We start from the raw sequence: 13,544 nt of genomic DNA, 5'->3' as shown, positions 1-13,544 counted from the left end.
TTTGCCTATTGGTGCAGTAGCATGAATAAGGAGCCCAAAATGCCAAAGGGCAGTCTAATCTTCCAATTCAGTAGAACCATTGTTGTCACCTGGTGCAACCAGTAACCTTGTGGAGACTAAGCTCTCCAAACAAGTAGAGCTCAAAGTTGCCAGGATGGAAGGCAGAAATTCTTTACGTGGGTTAATAGGTATAATAGTGAGAGTAGCCACTCCTACTTCCTCCCCTTGATTCTTGGACCTGTGTAATCCGGTGATGAGGAATACAGCATCTGTGATTCAAAGTATAAACTGCGTCCTGTAAGGCAGAACCCTATTCTTTCAAGGTGCTGTCTCCCAGTTGGCATCATAACTGAGTCTTCGGTAAATCATTCTACCTTTCAACTAAGCCAGGCATTTCTGGGTGATGGCATATGTGGTTAAGAGCAAACGATCCAGTGGGCCTGAGCCCATTGATGTATGCATTTCTTTTGCTGTGAAGTCAGTTCTTTGATCAGACACAATACTTTGTAGAATGCTATGATGGCAGATCAGGCACCCTGTGAGTTCATAGATGGCGACACTGGCAGAGGCATTGTGGGCAAGGAGGGCAAATCCATATCTAGAGTATGTGTTTATTCCAGTGAGGGCAAATGTCTGCTCCCTCCTTGGTGGAAGAAATCCCATGTAATCGACCTACCCTCAGGTTGTGTGCTGTCCGCCTGGGAAATGATGCTTTATAGGGCCCTTAATTCTGATCTCGGCTATTGGCAGATTAGGCGCTCAGCAGTAGGGTTAACCAGGTCTGCCTTGCTAAAAGGAAGTTCATGTTGTTGAGCCCGTGCGTAGCCTCCATTCTTGTTAACGTGGCCAATTTGTTCATGGGTCTATTGAGGAAACACTGGGATGGCTGGGAAGAGTCTAGTTGACGTTAATAGTGTCCATCATTTTGTCCACCATCATTAAGAGTCTCCTTTACAGTAGATGCCATTTGGTGAGCATTCACGTGAGACAAATATTTTCAATGTCTATGCCCATTCTAAGAGATCCATCCACATACTTCTTCCCCAACTTTCCTTGTCACTATCTTCCAATCCTGTTCCTTCCAAGTCCCTGACCATCCAGCTAAACCATTAGAAACTGCTCATGAATGAGTCTAAATCTGTACTTCTGGTTATCTCTCATTCCAGACACAGGAGAGAAGCAAATGTACTGCTCAAAGTTCTGAATATTTATGGTTTGTAAGGCACAGATCTCAAAATCAATAATATATGTAGTGGTTAAGAACACCAGCGCTGGAGCCTGGCTGCCTGTGTACAAATTCTACCAGTTCCATTCATGCCCCAGTCTCCTGCTGGCTTTGGGGAGTCTCCTGGAGAGGCTGGGGAAGGGGGGCTCACCCAGGGAACACAGACACTGGTGGCAGACATATTGGGGAGCATTCAACCGCGTGAACACTCCTAGCAGCTGACATTGGATCATTAGCACGATGACATATTTTCAAGGGAGATTTTGAACATGGCAAGTCTTCTGAATGAGGTATGCTTATTTTAGTTCAGTAATTCTCAGTAGATCTCAGCAAGAGCAGTGTGACCCCTCTAGAGTGCGATTTAGAAAACTGAGAGGGTATTTTGATTGCCACAATGAATGGGGGTGCTATAAGTAGATGTCCTGCGCTGTCTGAGACAGTCCAACCCAGTGGAGGTCTGTATTCCCCCTGACTTTTGTATATACCATGGGCTGATCCCTCTCCAAATATAAATTGATAGTTTTGTAGTACATATTCATACTAAAAATCTTTACGAGAAATTAAACAAAAAGCTTATTAAGTTAGAAGAAGGTCATTGTCTTAGTTTTCTCTTGCTGCATGACAAAATACCACAGACTTAGTGGCTTAAAACCACACTCATTTATTAGCTCACAGTTCTATAAGTCAGAAACTGGGCTTGGCTGGGTTCTCTGCTCAGGGTCTCATTAAGGTGCCAGTTGGGTTGGCTTCTATCTGGGGGCTCTGGGAAAGAGTCTGCTTCTAAGCTTATTCAGCTTGTTGACAGAATCCACTTAACCTGTGGTTGTAGGTCTAAGGTCCCATTTCCTTACTAGCTATCAGCTGGAGGTCACTCCTAGCTCCTAGAGGCTGCTTTCCAGTCCCTGCACATGGCCTCCTCCATCTTCTAAGTGAGAAATGGCATATTGAATATCTTTTGTTCCTTGAATATCTTTGAGTTCCTCTTCTGCCACCAGCTGGAGAAAACTCTCTGCTTTTAAAAGACTGGCCTGGTTGGATCAGGCCTACCCACATAATCTCTGTGCCTTAAAATCAGTTGACTTTGGACTTTAATTACATTTGCAAAATTCCCGCCCTGTGGTACCTTGTTTAGTGTTTGATTGGATAACCAAGGTACAAGAATCTTAGGGAATCATCTTTAGGATTCTACCTAGCACAGTTGGTATGAATAGGGAGCTTAAGTGAAATAAAGGTATCATCTCAAAATAATTGAGTAATTTGTTCACTCTGCACATTCTGTTCTGTAAACATTATAGCATTTTCAGCTTGCATATTTAGTTGAAAAGGATTCCAGTGCAACGGTGCTATAACTGCAAAAGCAATGAAATTTTTGATTGAAAATATGGAACAGATTGAGATTCCTGTTCAGACTTTAAGTTAATGGAGACTCGTTAAATGCAGGGATCTCATTCAATTTCTTTTTTTTTTTTAATGAATTCATTTATTTAATTTATTTTTGACTGCATTGGGTCTTCGTTGCTGCGTGCGGGCTTCCTCTAGTTGCGGCAAGTGGGGGCTACTCTTCGTTGTGGTGCGTGGGCTTCTCATTGCAGTGGCTTCTCTTGTTGGGGAGCATGGACTCTAGGTGCGTGAGCTTCAGTAGTCATGGCACGTGGGCTCAGCAGTTGGGCCCATGGGCTCTAGAGTACAGGCTCACTAGTTACGGCCTATGGGCTTAGTCACTCCGCAGCATGTGGGATCTTCCTGGACCAGGGATCGAACCCGTGTCCCCTGCATTGGCAGGCAGATTTATTTTTTAATTAAATTTTTAAAAATTTTTAATTTATTTTTGGCTGCACTGGGTCTTCATTGCTGCGTGTGGGCTTTTCTCTTTGTTGTGGTGCATGGGCTTCTCATTGTGGTGGCTTCTCTTGTTGTGGAGCACAGGCTCTAGGCGCACAGGCTTCAGTAGTTGTGGTTCACAGGCCCTAGAGCGTACGCTCGGTAGTTGTGGCACACGGGCTTAATTGCTCCGCGACATGTGGGATCTTCCCGGACCAGAGCTGGCACCTGTGTCCCCTGCATTGGTAGGCAGATTCTTAACCACTGCCCCACCAGGGAAGCCCCCTCGATTTCTTTAATATATTTTAATAATATTTTATACTGCCTTTTTTTGAATCACTACAGTTCAGTTTTTTCCTAAAACTATCCACAGTTAAACAACTACTTTATCACATCTTGCATTACTGTTTTTTTGTCTAATCCATCTTCTTTTCCTTGTCACACCATTCAGAGAATATTGTTTCCAAGTTCTTTTTACAGACCAGGCACAGATTGTATGTCCCAGTGGGATTTCAAAGCAGAAGGATGTTTTCTGTGATACTTTCTTCCTACCCTATCCCATGACATAATCTAGGGGATTATTTTGACACCACACTTACAAATAAATAAGACCTAGCTTCATTTGTGATAATGTTGTACTTCCTCATTTTCTCTACTTTGTTATTTACTTGCCGTGTTGTTTTAACTTCAGTTAAGATTACTCCCCTATGTCCGTTATTATCTTAATACTGTTTTTATTTTAGGGTTGGTCTGTACCTCTGTTCTTTTATTTTCCTTTTCTTATCCAAAGTGCTTTCTTGTATTCTTATTTTTAAATCCAAACTTATTCATCATAAGTTGATACATATATCTGACTGCTTCATTATGTCATTGTGTCCCCAAGCATTTATCTGTGGAAATACATATTTTTTTAAATAAACTACTATCTTTTTATTTCTTCTTTACATATTGGTTAGGACACTTTATTTGTTTTAATTTTTGTGCAGGTAAGTTGTATCATCTATGAATTTTATATTTAGTAAAGGAGGCATTATAAAATATGTGATTAAAAAGGGGAGATTGGGTCTCATAGGACTAAGATTTGTTCTGTCACACAAAGAAGACATGATAGGCCTTAAGGTTATCCATCCTTTCCTGCAGTGTCCTATTGTAAATCAGCAGCCTGGATGTCTTGCCACATACATGAATAGAATAGGTTTTCTATCTAGGCACTATCATCTGTCTTGTCTCAAAGGATGCTCATCACTCATCTTTCATTCCATTTCATTTCAGTCAGCACGTATCTTAGTTTTCCTCAACTTTGCAGCAGGAGGTTTGGCTTATCTTGTAATATTCACACATTTGAGATTCTTAGCAGTGTTTTCTTTTGAAAAATATAAGATTTGCAGTCTGGTAATTCTTTTATCAGTTATCGACATATTTGTGCAGCTTGATTTTTTTTTAATCCAAGCCACCCCCATCCTCCTCCCTTCAGAAAAAACTTAGTGAAATCATAGACTTGAGCACAGAGTCTTATTAGGCATGGTTTTTTTTGGTTTGTTTTTTGTTTATTTTTGGTTGCGTTGGGTCTTTGTTGCTGCACACAGGCTTTCTCTAATTGCATTGAGCGGGCTTCTCACTGCAGTGGCTTCTCTTGTTGCGGAGCACAGGCTCTAGGCACACGGGCTTCAGTAGTTGTGGCACGCAGGCTCAGTAGTTGTGGCTCGCAGGCTCTAGAGCACAGGCTCAGTAGTTATGGCACATGGGCTTCGTTGCTCTGCAGCATGTGGGATCTTTCTGGATCAGGGATCGAACCTGTGTCCCCTGCATTAGCAGGCGGATTCTTTTTTTTTTAATTAATTTTTTTTTAATTTTTAATTTATTTTTGGCTGCATTGGGTCCTCATTGCTGCATGTGGGCTTTTCTCTTCATTGCGGTGTGCGGTCTTCTCACTGTGGTGGCTTCTCTTGTTGTGGAGCACAGGCTCTAGGTGCACAGGCTTCAGTAGTTGTGGCACATGGGCTCAGTAGTTGTGGCACACGGGCTCTAGAGTGTAGGCTCAGTAGTTGTGGCGCACGGGCTTAGTTGCTCCGTGACATGTGGGATCTTCCCAGACCAGGGCTGGCACTCATGTCCCCTGCGTTGGCAGGCAGATTCCTTTTTTTTTTTTTTTTTTGCGGTACATGGGCCTCTCACTGCACAGGCTCCAGACACGCAGGCTCAGCGGCCATGGCTCACGGGCCTAGCCGCTCCGCGGCACGTGGGATCTTCCCGGATCGGGTCACGAACCCGTGTCCCCTGCATCAGCAGGTGGACTCTCAACCACTGTGCCACCAGGGAAGCCCGGCAGGCAGATTGTTAACCACTGAGCCACCAGGGAAGTCGCTAGGCATTTTTTAGATAGAGCTAAGTCTTGTCAAGTTATAGCTTTTTCAGGTATAACTAATGTACAGTGAAATGATACAAAAAGCAGTATAGTAGGAATAAAATCTAGGTTCTTGATCCGCTACATCACTTACTACCTTGGTGAAGCTGAGCAGTGTTTCTAAGCCTTCGTTTTCTCATCTGCAAGTAGAGATATCTGTCCTGCCCATCTGCCAGGGTTATTGTTAGTTTCAGACAACACAATGACGGCTTGAGAAATGTATTCCAAAATGCACTGCAATGGTTGTTAGGTCTTATCATCCAGAAAAGCTTTGGTCATTAAATCAACCTTGTAGATGGCTTCAAATTACTTTTTTACTACCACCACCCAGGTTAAAGCAGTGCCAGATACAGGATGAATTGGAAGGGGATTTGGAAGAACCTAATTGGCTGGTTAGATGGCCATTGAGATGGAGAGGAGATAGCAGTCTCACCCATGCGCTGGAAATAAAAAACTGGGGAATACATGCCAAAAGCATTGGCAGGACTTGGAAACCTGTTTGACTTGGGAGTGAAGGAAAGGAAAGAGCAGTTGAATCTGAGAGTGGGGGGGGTTGGTGATCAAGAGGCATGGTAGGTATGAAGGAAAGGAGGGGTGAGCTTCCTGCTGAAGCATGCCATCTTTTTTTTTTGTTTTTTTGTTTGTTTGTTTGTTTTTTGTGTGTGGTACGCGGGCCTCTCACTGTTGTGGCCTCTCCTGTTGCGGAGCACAGGCTCTGGACGTGCAGGCTCAGCGGCCATGGCTCACGGGCCCAGCCGCTCCGCGGCATGTGGGATCTTCCCGGACCGGGGCACGAACCCGTGTCCCCTGCATCGGCAGGCGGACTCTCAACCACTGCGCCACCAGGGAAGCCCACATGCCATCTTTGAGTTGCTGCTGGTACACCTAGATGGAGATGTCCAAAGGAATGTGGGCCTGGAGTTCAAAGAAATCTGGGGTTAGAGATTAGACTGGGAATACCCCTATAATGAGATCACAGAATGAGATAAGATGGGGTCCAAGGGTAGAGCTTTGTAGAATAAATGTCTGCATTGAAGGACCTGCCGGGTAGGAAAAGGCTCTTCTGATCTTGTGTTCCATAGTCTGTGATAGTTCTGTTCTGTACAAATGGGACATGGGAGTTGTTGTACACTGGCTGCTCTTACCATTTGATGTATTATAGAAGAGGTCCTTGACATTTGCTAAACTACTGGGTAAGATTTATTCCTTAGGAAATCTTCCATAGATACACAAACTAAAAATGAATAAACAAAAAACTGAACTAGAATTTACATTTTGTTAAATAGTCTGTAGCCAAGTTTAAAAATTGAATGTTCATTTTTCGAATTCAGTATTGCTGGCAGACACTGCTCTATTCTTCTGAAAGGCTAGTTTGTATGAAATAAAACTATAATATTATTGATCTTTACTAATTCTCTTTTCCCCCCTTTTTCTCTCTAGATTTTACATTGTGCAGTAGGTGAGTATGGAATTGCCCCCCAACTTATGTAGAGTGGATTCTGCTTTCTTTTTTTAAGTCATGAATGATAGGTTGATTAGATTCTTACTGAACATTGAAAAACTAACCTATTTAATCATTACATATAAAATTGCTTAGGCTTTTGGTTTCTAAAATCATGGGTACTATTTAGATGTTATCACTGAACACTTTATTAAATGCCATGGCTGTTTGTCAATTTAAAGAGGCCTCTCCTGCCTTCTCAGTACAAGGGTAAATAGAGAAACACCTGGCATATTTATAAAAATGTGACTTGGAGTGCTGGGCTCTGTTGAAAGCCCTCTCTGATTACTTAAATGTTATACTCTCTTTCCTTATTTTTTAAAATGGAGTACTGCATTTATTGCCTACCTCTCAGATGAATATTTAATGTATGTGAGAGGGATTGGAATGTACAAGTACAAAGGGTTATATCAATGTGAGAGATTTCTGCTAAAAGCAGATACAATGTGATTCCTCTTTGGGGAATGCGGAGGGTCATCAAATTCTGCTCTGGAACTAAGGCATAGCTTCTAGTCTGGGGCGACTAGACTCCTCTAAGCAGAAATCAATTTTGGAAAGTTGATAGACCCTGTGGAGTAAACCCATAGCGGTTGCTGTGCATGTGGACTTGTCTCTCCAACGGAGGATTTGAAGTTGCTACTCACTGAGAAGCACCAAAAGTCTGAAAACTCCAGAACTATGCATTCAAACCATTATGGCCCTGATCAACATAATGGATAAATTAAGTGGGTACTTACTATATTCGGGGCACTGGGGAATTCAGAGATGAGGGGACTTACGGTTCAGGTGGACACACAGCAAACTCTCTACCATGGGCCTTAAAGGGATCACTATGATACCTGGGCTCTATTACTTTTAAGGAAGACAAACATCTTCCTTATAAAGAATTGCACCTCGGCTATTTTCTCACTAGGAGGAGGTCTACAATCAGAGATTTCTCAAATGATTTGCAAAATTTTGTATGGATGTGTCTGTGTTTGCTTGGGAAGGTGGGTAGAATTCATAGCTTTCATAGATTCTCAGAGGAACGTGATTCAGAAGGTTAGGAAACTGCTTTAGCACCTTTAAGCAAGAGATTTGCAAGGAGCTTGGAGACTCATTTGTCATGTGGTCTGCTTTCCCAGAGAAGGTCAAGGGACCTGGTCCCATAGCCAGTAAATGGCACAGCCTCACTTGGGACCTGGCCAGTCTGAGCCAGAGCCCACCTGACTGACTTTATTTTACGGTGAACGGGTTTCAGCTAGTGAATAATCTTACATACATTTCCTTTTTAGTCCTTTATCTAGAGTTTTGAGGTGAAAAAGTTGTCCCTTCTTAAGTGCTTAAATTTGTAGATTGGGGGATATGTTCAGCCAGAGAGAGTTCTGGAACCAGTTCAGGCCTTCTCCATATGACTGAACCCTGTGCCCCCAGTCTCCCCCCTCTCTTAACCTTTAGCTGCCTCCGTACAAAGCTCTTATTAGATGCATGTTTTCCAAGCATGTGTATTATTATTTTAATTAATATTGCCTTGTATTTTAATACACAAATTCCTTTTATCTGTCTTAGAATATATTCTCATGCCTCTATAAAATTTCTACCCCTGGAAATAAAGTTTCTGACAAGTATATTTATTCATTCATACCAAGAACATGATTGAATGCCTACCAGGTGGGGCCAGACACTGGTGGGTGGTGGGAGCAGAGAGGTGAACAGGCACAGGCTCAGGCTCAGGAAAGCCACACTCAGATGGGCGCCCCTCTGAGCGCCTCTGGCAGGATGCACTCCGAGGAGTAGCATCTATGTCACACTCCCCTCTGATGGTTTGTGGACAGGTGTCCCTAGGTCTTGGTTTGGTGCCTGACACACAGGACTTTAAAATTCCTTCTTATTTTCTCAAGAACCTTGTTCCATCAGTGATTCTCTCTCTTGCATCATCACCCTTTGTCATCTGCCTTTTCCTTCTCAGCTCACAAAATGCTCAGAATGCTCCATCCTAAAAATAATTTTTAACCTAACCTTTGACCCTGCCTTCCTCCCTCATTACTACATAAGTCCTCTTCATCCCTTTTACCAGATTTCTGGTATACTCTTTCCACTTCCACGCTCCCATTTATACCTTAACCCAGCAGTTGTGCTTCTGTACCCCTTGTCCTACTAAAATTGCCCTCTGGTCTAAAATCAGCACGAGTTTCTGTTAAATTCTGAGGAATTTAATGTTTGGAATGTACTGAACTTCTCAACTACATTGGGTACCACTGATGACCCCCTCTGTGACATCCTGTTCTTTTATTTTACATCATACTGAGCCCTCCTGGCTTTTCTGGTCCTCTGTGGTTCTTTTCTTTCTTTGGGGGCTTTTCTTTCTCCCCTTGCCCCTTAATTGTGGGTGTTCCCAATATCTGGCCCAGCACACTGCTCTTCTGCCTGAACAGGCCCTCTGGGTGATCTCTTCCCTTCTCATGGGTTGAGGTACTTAAGACCCTCAGTTCTTTAACTCCAAGCCACACCCGCACCCCAGGCTCCAGACTCACCCCATGAGCTCCTGGATGTCCACTCCTAGATGTCCACCTCCTTCTCCTCAGCAGCCTCCTTCTTCTTGTCAGGTGCTCCACCAGCTTCCAACCACGATCCATTCAGTCACCCATTCTAGACCTAGTGCTCATCCATGATGTCTCCTCTCCTTTCCCCATACTCCCATAGCCAGGTGGTCATCAGGTTTTCTCAATTCTGTTTCCTAAATAGTTCTCAGATTGTCCTGTTTTTTCCAGCCCTGTTCAGGGTCTGAGTATGTCTCATCTGGACTCCCATATCACACTCCCTGAACTTGTAGGTTTATAATATTAATATTAGTAATAATAAGAGCAATCATTATAATAAGAGCATTTACTATGTTTCAGTGCTTTACATTCATAATCTACTTACTTCTCATTTTACGGTTGACAGAACTGAGGCTTAGAAGGTTTTATATCTTGCCAAAGTTCACTTAGCTAATAAGCCCTAGAGCTAGAAGTTGAACCTGTGGCTGTGTGCCTCCAAATCCATGCTTACAGTCCTCGAGGGATTGAGTTAAAGGATGATTCTGAGCATGTCACTTCCATGCTTAAAACCCTTCGCTGGTTTAAACATCTTCATGATTTGGACCCTGCCCACCTCCCTAGCCTTACCTATGTCCATTCCCTGCCTCCCACTCTGTGCTTCAGCAACCCTGACCTTCTTGTGTCCCCCCGGCCCCCCATACTACTGCACTACTTCCTGCCTCTGGTCTGTGCCCAGGCTTTGTGCTCTGCCGGAGTGGTAGCCCATCCCCTGCAGCTGGCAGCTTCCCCCAGTAAACTCTCCTACCACCCTCTGGCTAGATTACATACCATTCCTCACTTTTCTGTAATACCCTGCAACTCACTCTGTTATCACACTTTCCACAATGTATTATGGTCTGTCACTATACCTATATCTCCCACCAAGATCACTGAATTTTTCCAAGAATGAGAACTGTCTCCTATTGATTTCTGTATCCCAGCACCTAACAGTTCATGGCTCCTAGTGGGAGCTCAGTGAACTTTTGATCATAATCTTACTAAATTCTGGTGAAATTTTCTGAAACTTGTTTCAAAATGTTTTCAGTTTCTTAAAAAAATCAGTAAGAATACTAATAAATAGGCTGTTTCTAACATTAGCCTAAAGGCAACCCTTTATTTTTTTACTCATACGACTTAAGTTTACTTTTGGAATGATGGTTTATTTTCCTGTTGCTTTCTGAAACTTTTCACTGTGATAGCTTGTTCTTTTAGAAACTTGTTTTAATGCCTTGAGATGTCTTTAGTTTACATATTGTTGATGAGAAGTCTAGACCTCAGTCAGACCTGGGTTGGTTACTAGCTGTTACTTTCAGGATGTAACTCAACTTTTGTGTGCCTTCATTTCTTCCTCAATAAAAGGAGGATAATAATACCTACCTCTAGGGTTGTTGTGAAAACACGAGAGGACACACATGAGAAACACTTAGCTTAATGTCTAAGATATAGCAATGTTGAAAATTGCCCAATAAAATGATAGTTCTTATTATTAACAATAATAATGTCATAGAATGTTAAAAGTTTTATTCTGTCCCTAATGTAATGTTCCATATTTAGATTTATATAAGTGTAACTCTTCCATATTCTTATTTTTCCTAAATTGTAATTTCTGTGTAAGTGAGTGCTTCAGGGCCACCTGTTCTTAGTATGGGTTGGAGTTGCTTCTTGTCCATGGTTGTGACAATGCAACTTGGCAAAAATAGCCTCCAGAAATAGTAAACTAAAATTCCACGTGAGGGATTCATTTCTGTAAGAAAGTCAGGCCTCTGTCCTTCCAAATGGGTTTCCATGTCCCAACTTCTTTAAAGTGGGTTGTTTGCTCTCCACTGATAATGCAGGAACAAGATTTCTTTTGCAGGGAGGGAAAGGGGACAAGTGATAGCCCTTTTGAGCACATGTTGGGGACATATTTTTTTTAATTAAGGTATAATTGACATATAGCATTGTTTTAGTTTCAGGTGTACAACATAAGGCTTTGGTATATGTATATATTGTTAAATGATCACCAAAATAAGTTTAATGTCCATCACCTCATATAGTTATAATTTTTTTTCTTGTGATAAGGACATTTAAGGTCTACTCTCTTAGCAACTTTAAATATGCAATCCAATATTATTAACTGTAGTCGCCATGCTCTGCATTACATCCCCAGGACTTGTTTATGTTATAACTAGAAGTTTGTACCTTTGACAACCCTCACCCGTTCCCCGCACCTCCACCCCTTGCTTTTGGCAACCACCAGTCTGTTCTCTGTATCTATGAGTTTTGTTTTTTGTTTTTGTTTCCTAGATTTCACATACAAGTGAGATCAAACAGTATTTGTCTTTTTCTGGGATAAGATTTCTTAAACACTGTGGTCGCAGCCCTCAGACCAAAATTCATAATGCTTTTATTTACACAGTGTTTTTCCTTTTGGAAATGAGAATTTAAAAACCCAGTTGAGACATGTCTTTTACAAGACTGCAAAGAAGAGTTGTGGTTTTCTTTAACCACATGGTACAGTTTGTACTGAAAGAAGTATTACCTGTTTTTCTGTGTTGTGCTCAAGATTAGATTGTGGAAGAGGCATATTGGATATGGGTGGTTCTCAGCTAACTCCAGAGTATGGTTACCCCACTTTGTTGGGATAGAAATTAGAGGTAGAGAGACTAGAACTGATGATACTCTTTTTTTTTTTTTTTTTTTTTTTTTTTGCGGTACGCGAGCTTCTCACTGTTGTGGCCTCTCCCGTTGCAGAGCACAGGCTCCGGATGCGCAGGCTCAGCGGCCATGGCTCACGGGCCCAGCCGCTCCGCGGCATGTAGGATCTTCCTGGACCAGGGCTCAAACCCGTGTCCCCTGCATCGGCAGGTGGACTCTCAACCACTGCGCCACCAGGGAAGCCCCTGATGATACTCTTAATAAGATGTAACATTGTGTGTTTGGTGAACCTTTGTGTTGGAAATTACTGTCAATATAAATAACTTTGGAAGTTCTCTTGATTGAAAACTGTAGAACAGGATCTCAGTCATAGCCCAGAGGGTATTATGTCTGAAGTTGAGTATTAGCACTCTGATATCATCAACAGACAAGGACAGAAGCCCTTTCACGTAGGTATCCTAGATTTGTGGTTTCAAATATTTGCTGTACATTCCAGCTTGCACTCCTCTCGTAAACTGATGATACCTTTTACTTAATTATTTCTTAACAATTAATTTTAAGAAATTTGTAATCACCCTAATATTAATAGGTAGCATATTGCTTCGGACTGATTTTATTAAGTAACAAATGGTGCCAGGGAGGAAAGGGGCAGCTGCCGGAGAGACAAGCACCAGAAGACCCAGTCTCCTACCAGAAATCTTATCCCTCCCACCAGTGAGAATGAACTAAATCCTCTCCAAACTGCAACGCCTCCTCCCATCCGCCCCCCCTCCCCGGCCCCCCAGAGGTTCAAGCTTTTATTACTCATTTACAGTGCAATATTGTGAAGGACATGCCCTCACATATTACTAAAGCCAGACCCAGAACCTTCCGTGTTGCAGCAGAAGAGAACTCTGGAAGGAAAGCATTGTGGAGGAAAGGAGTTATTCCCCCAGATTTGCTCACCTGGAATTCTGCTTTCACCCCTGCGCCCAGCCCTCATGGGTATGGCTGGGCACAGAAACAAAACTGCCTTCTTTGGTGCCTCTTAGCTTAGTTGACATTTTTTAAATGAACTTTACCAAAAGTGAGAAAGAACAAAAAGGGAATGAGTATCAAAAGTACAAACAGTATAAAAATAGCCATATTCCCAAAGTACAAATTTCTGATCCTGAGATCTATGTCCCCTTTTGTTAGTGGGAACTGACACAGGGTCACATGGACCTTGCTGGCTCTCTTCCACCCTGTTCTTAGTGTGTTCAACCCTGGGACCCATTTCCCCAAGCCAGTTTTCCTGGCTTACAGAATACAAAATGGTGCAGATTTAGATTCAGAAATTGCTTTCTGCCTGGGGGCATGTTTAGTGGTAGTACTGACAGGGGAAGGAGATGCCCTTTGAGGTGGGGAAATGGACTTAAC

At 42.5% G+C, this 13,544-nt stretch overlaps 1 protein-coding gene across 1 annotated transcript in view; it reads left to right on the top strand.

Moving 5' to 3' along the window:
• The window catches only part of HACD2 (3-hydroxyacyl-CoA dehydratase 2), a 91,782-nt gene that overhangs the window by 14,141 nt on the left and 64,097 nt on the right, over nt 1–13,544 (top strand). The window contains exon 3 of the mRNA XM_030858442.2: nt 6,891–6,909. Coding sequence (XP_030714302.1) covers nt 6,891–6,909 — 19 coding nt within the window. The remainder of the gene's footprint in view (nt 1–6,890; nt 6,910–13,544) is intronic.

Source organism: Globicephala melas, chromosome 4 (genome assembly GCF_963455315.2).
Source record: "Globicephala melas chromosome 4, mGloMel1.2, whole genome shotgun sequence".
NCBI classification, from domain to species: Eukaryota; Metazoa; Chordata; class Mammalia; order Artiodactyla; family Delphinidae; genus Globicephala; species Globicephala melas.
Note: the sequence above shows the minus strand (reverse complement) of the source record. Positions and strands in the feature narration are given on the sequence as shown.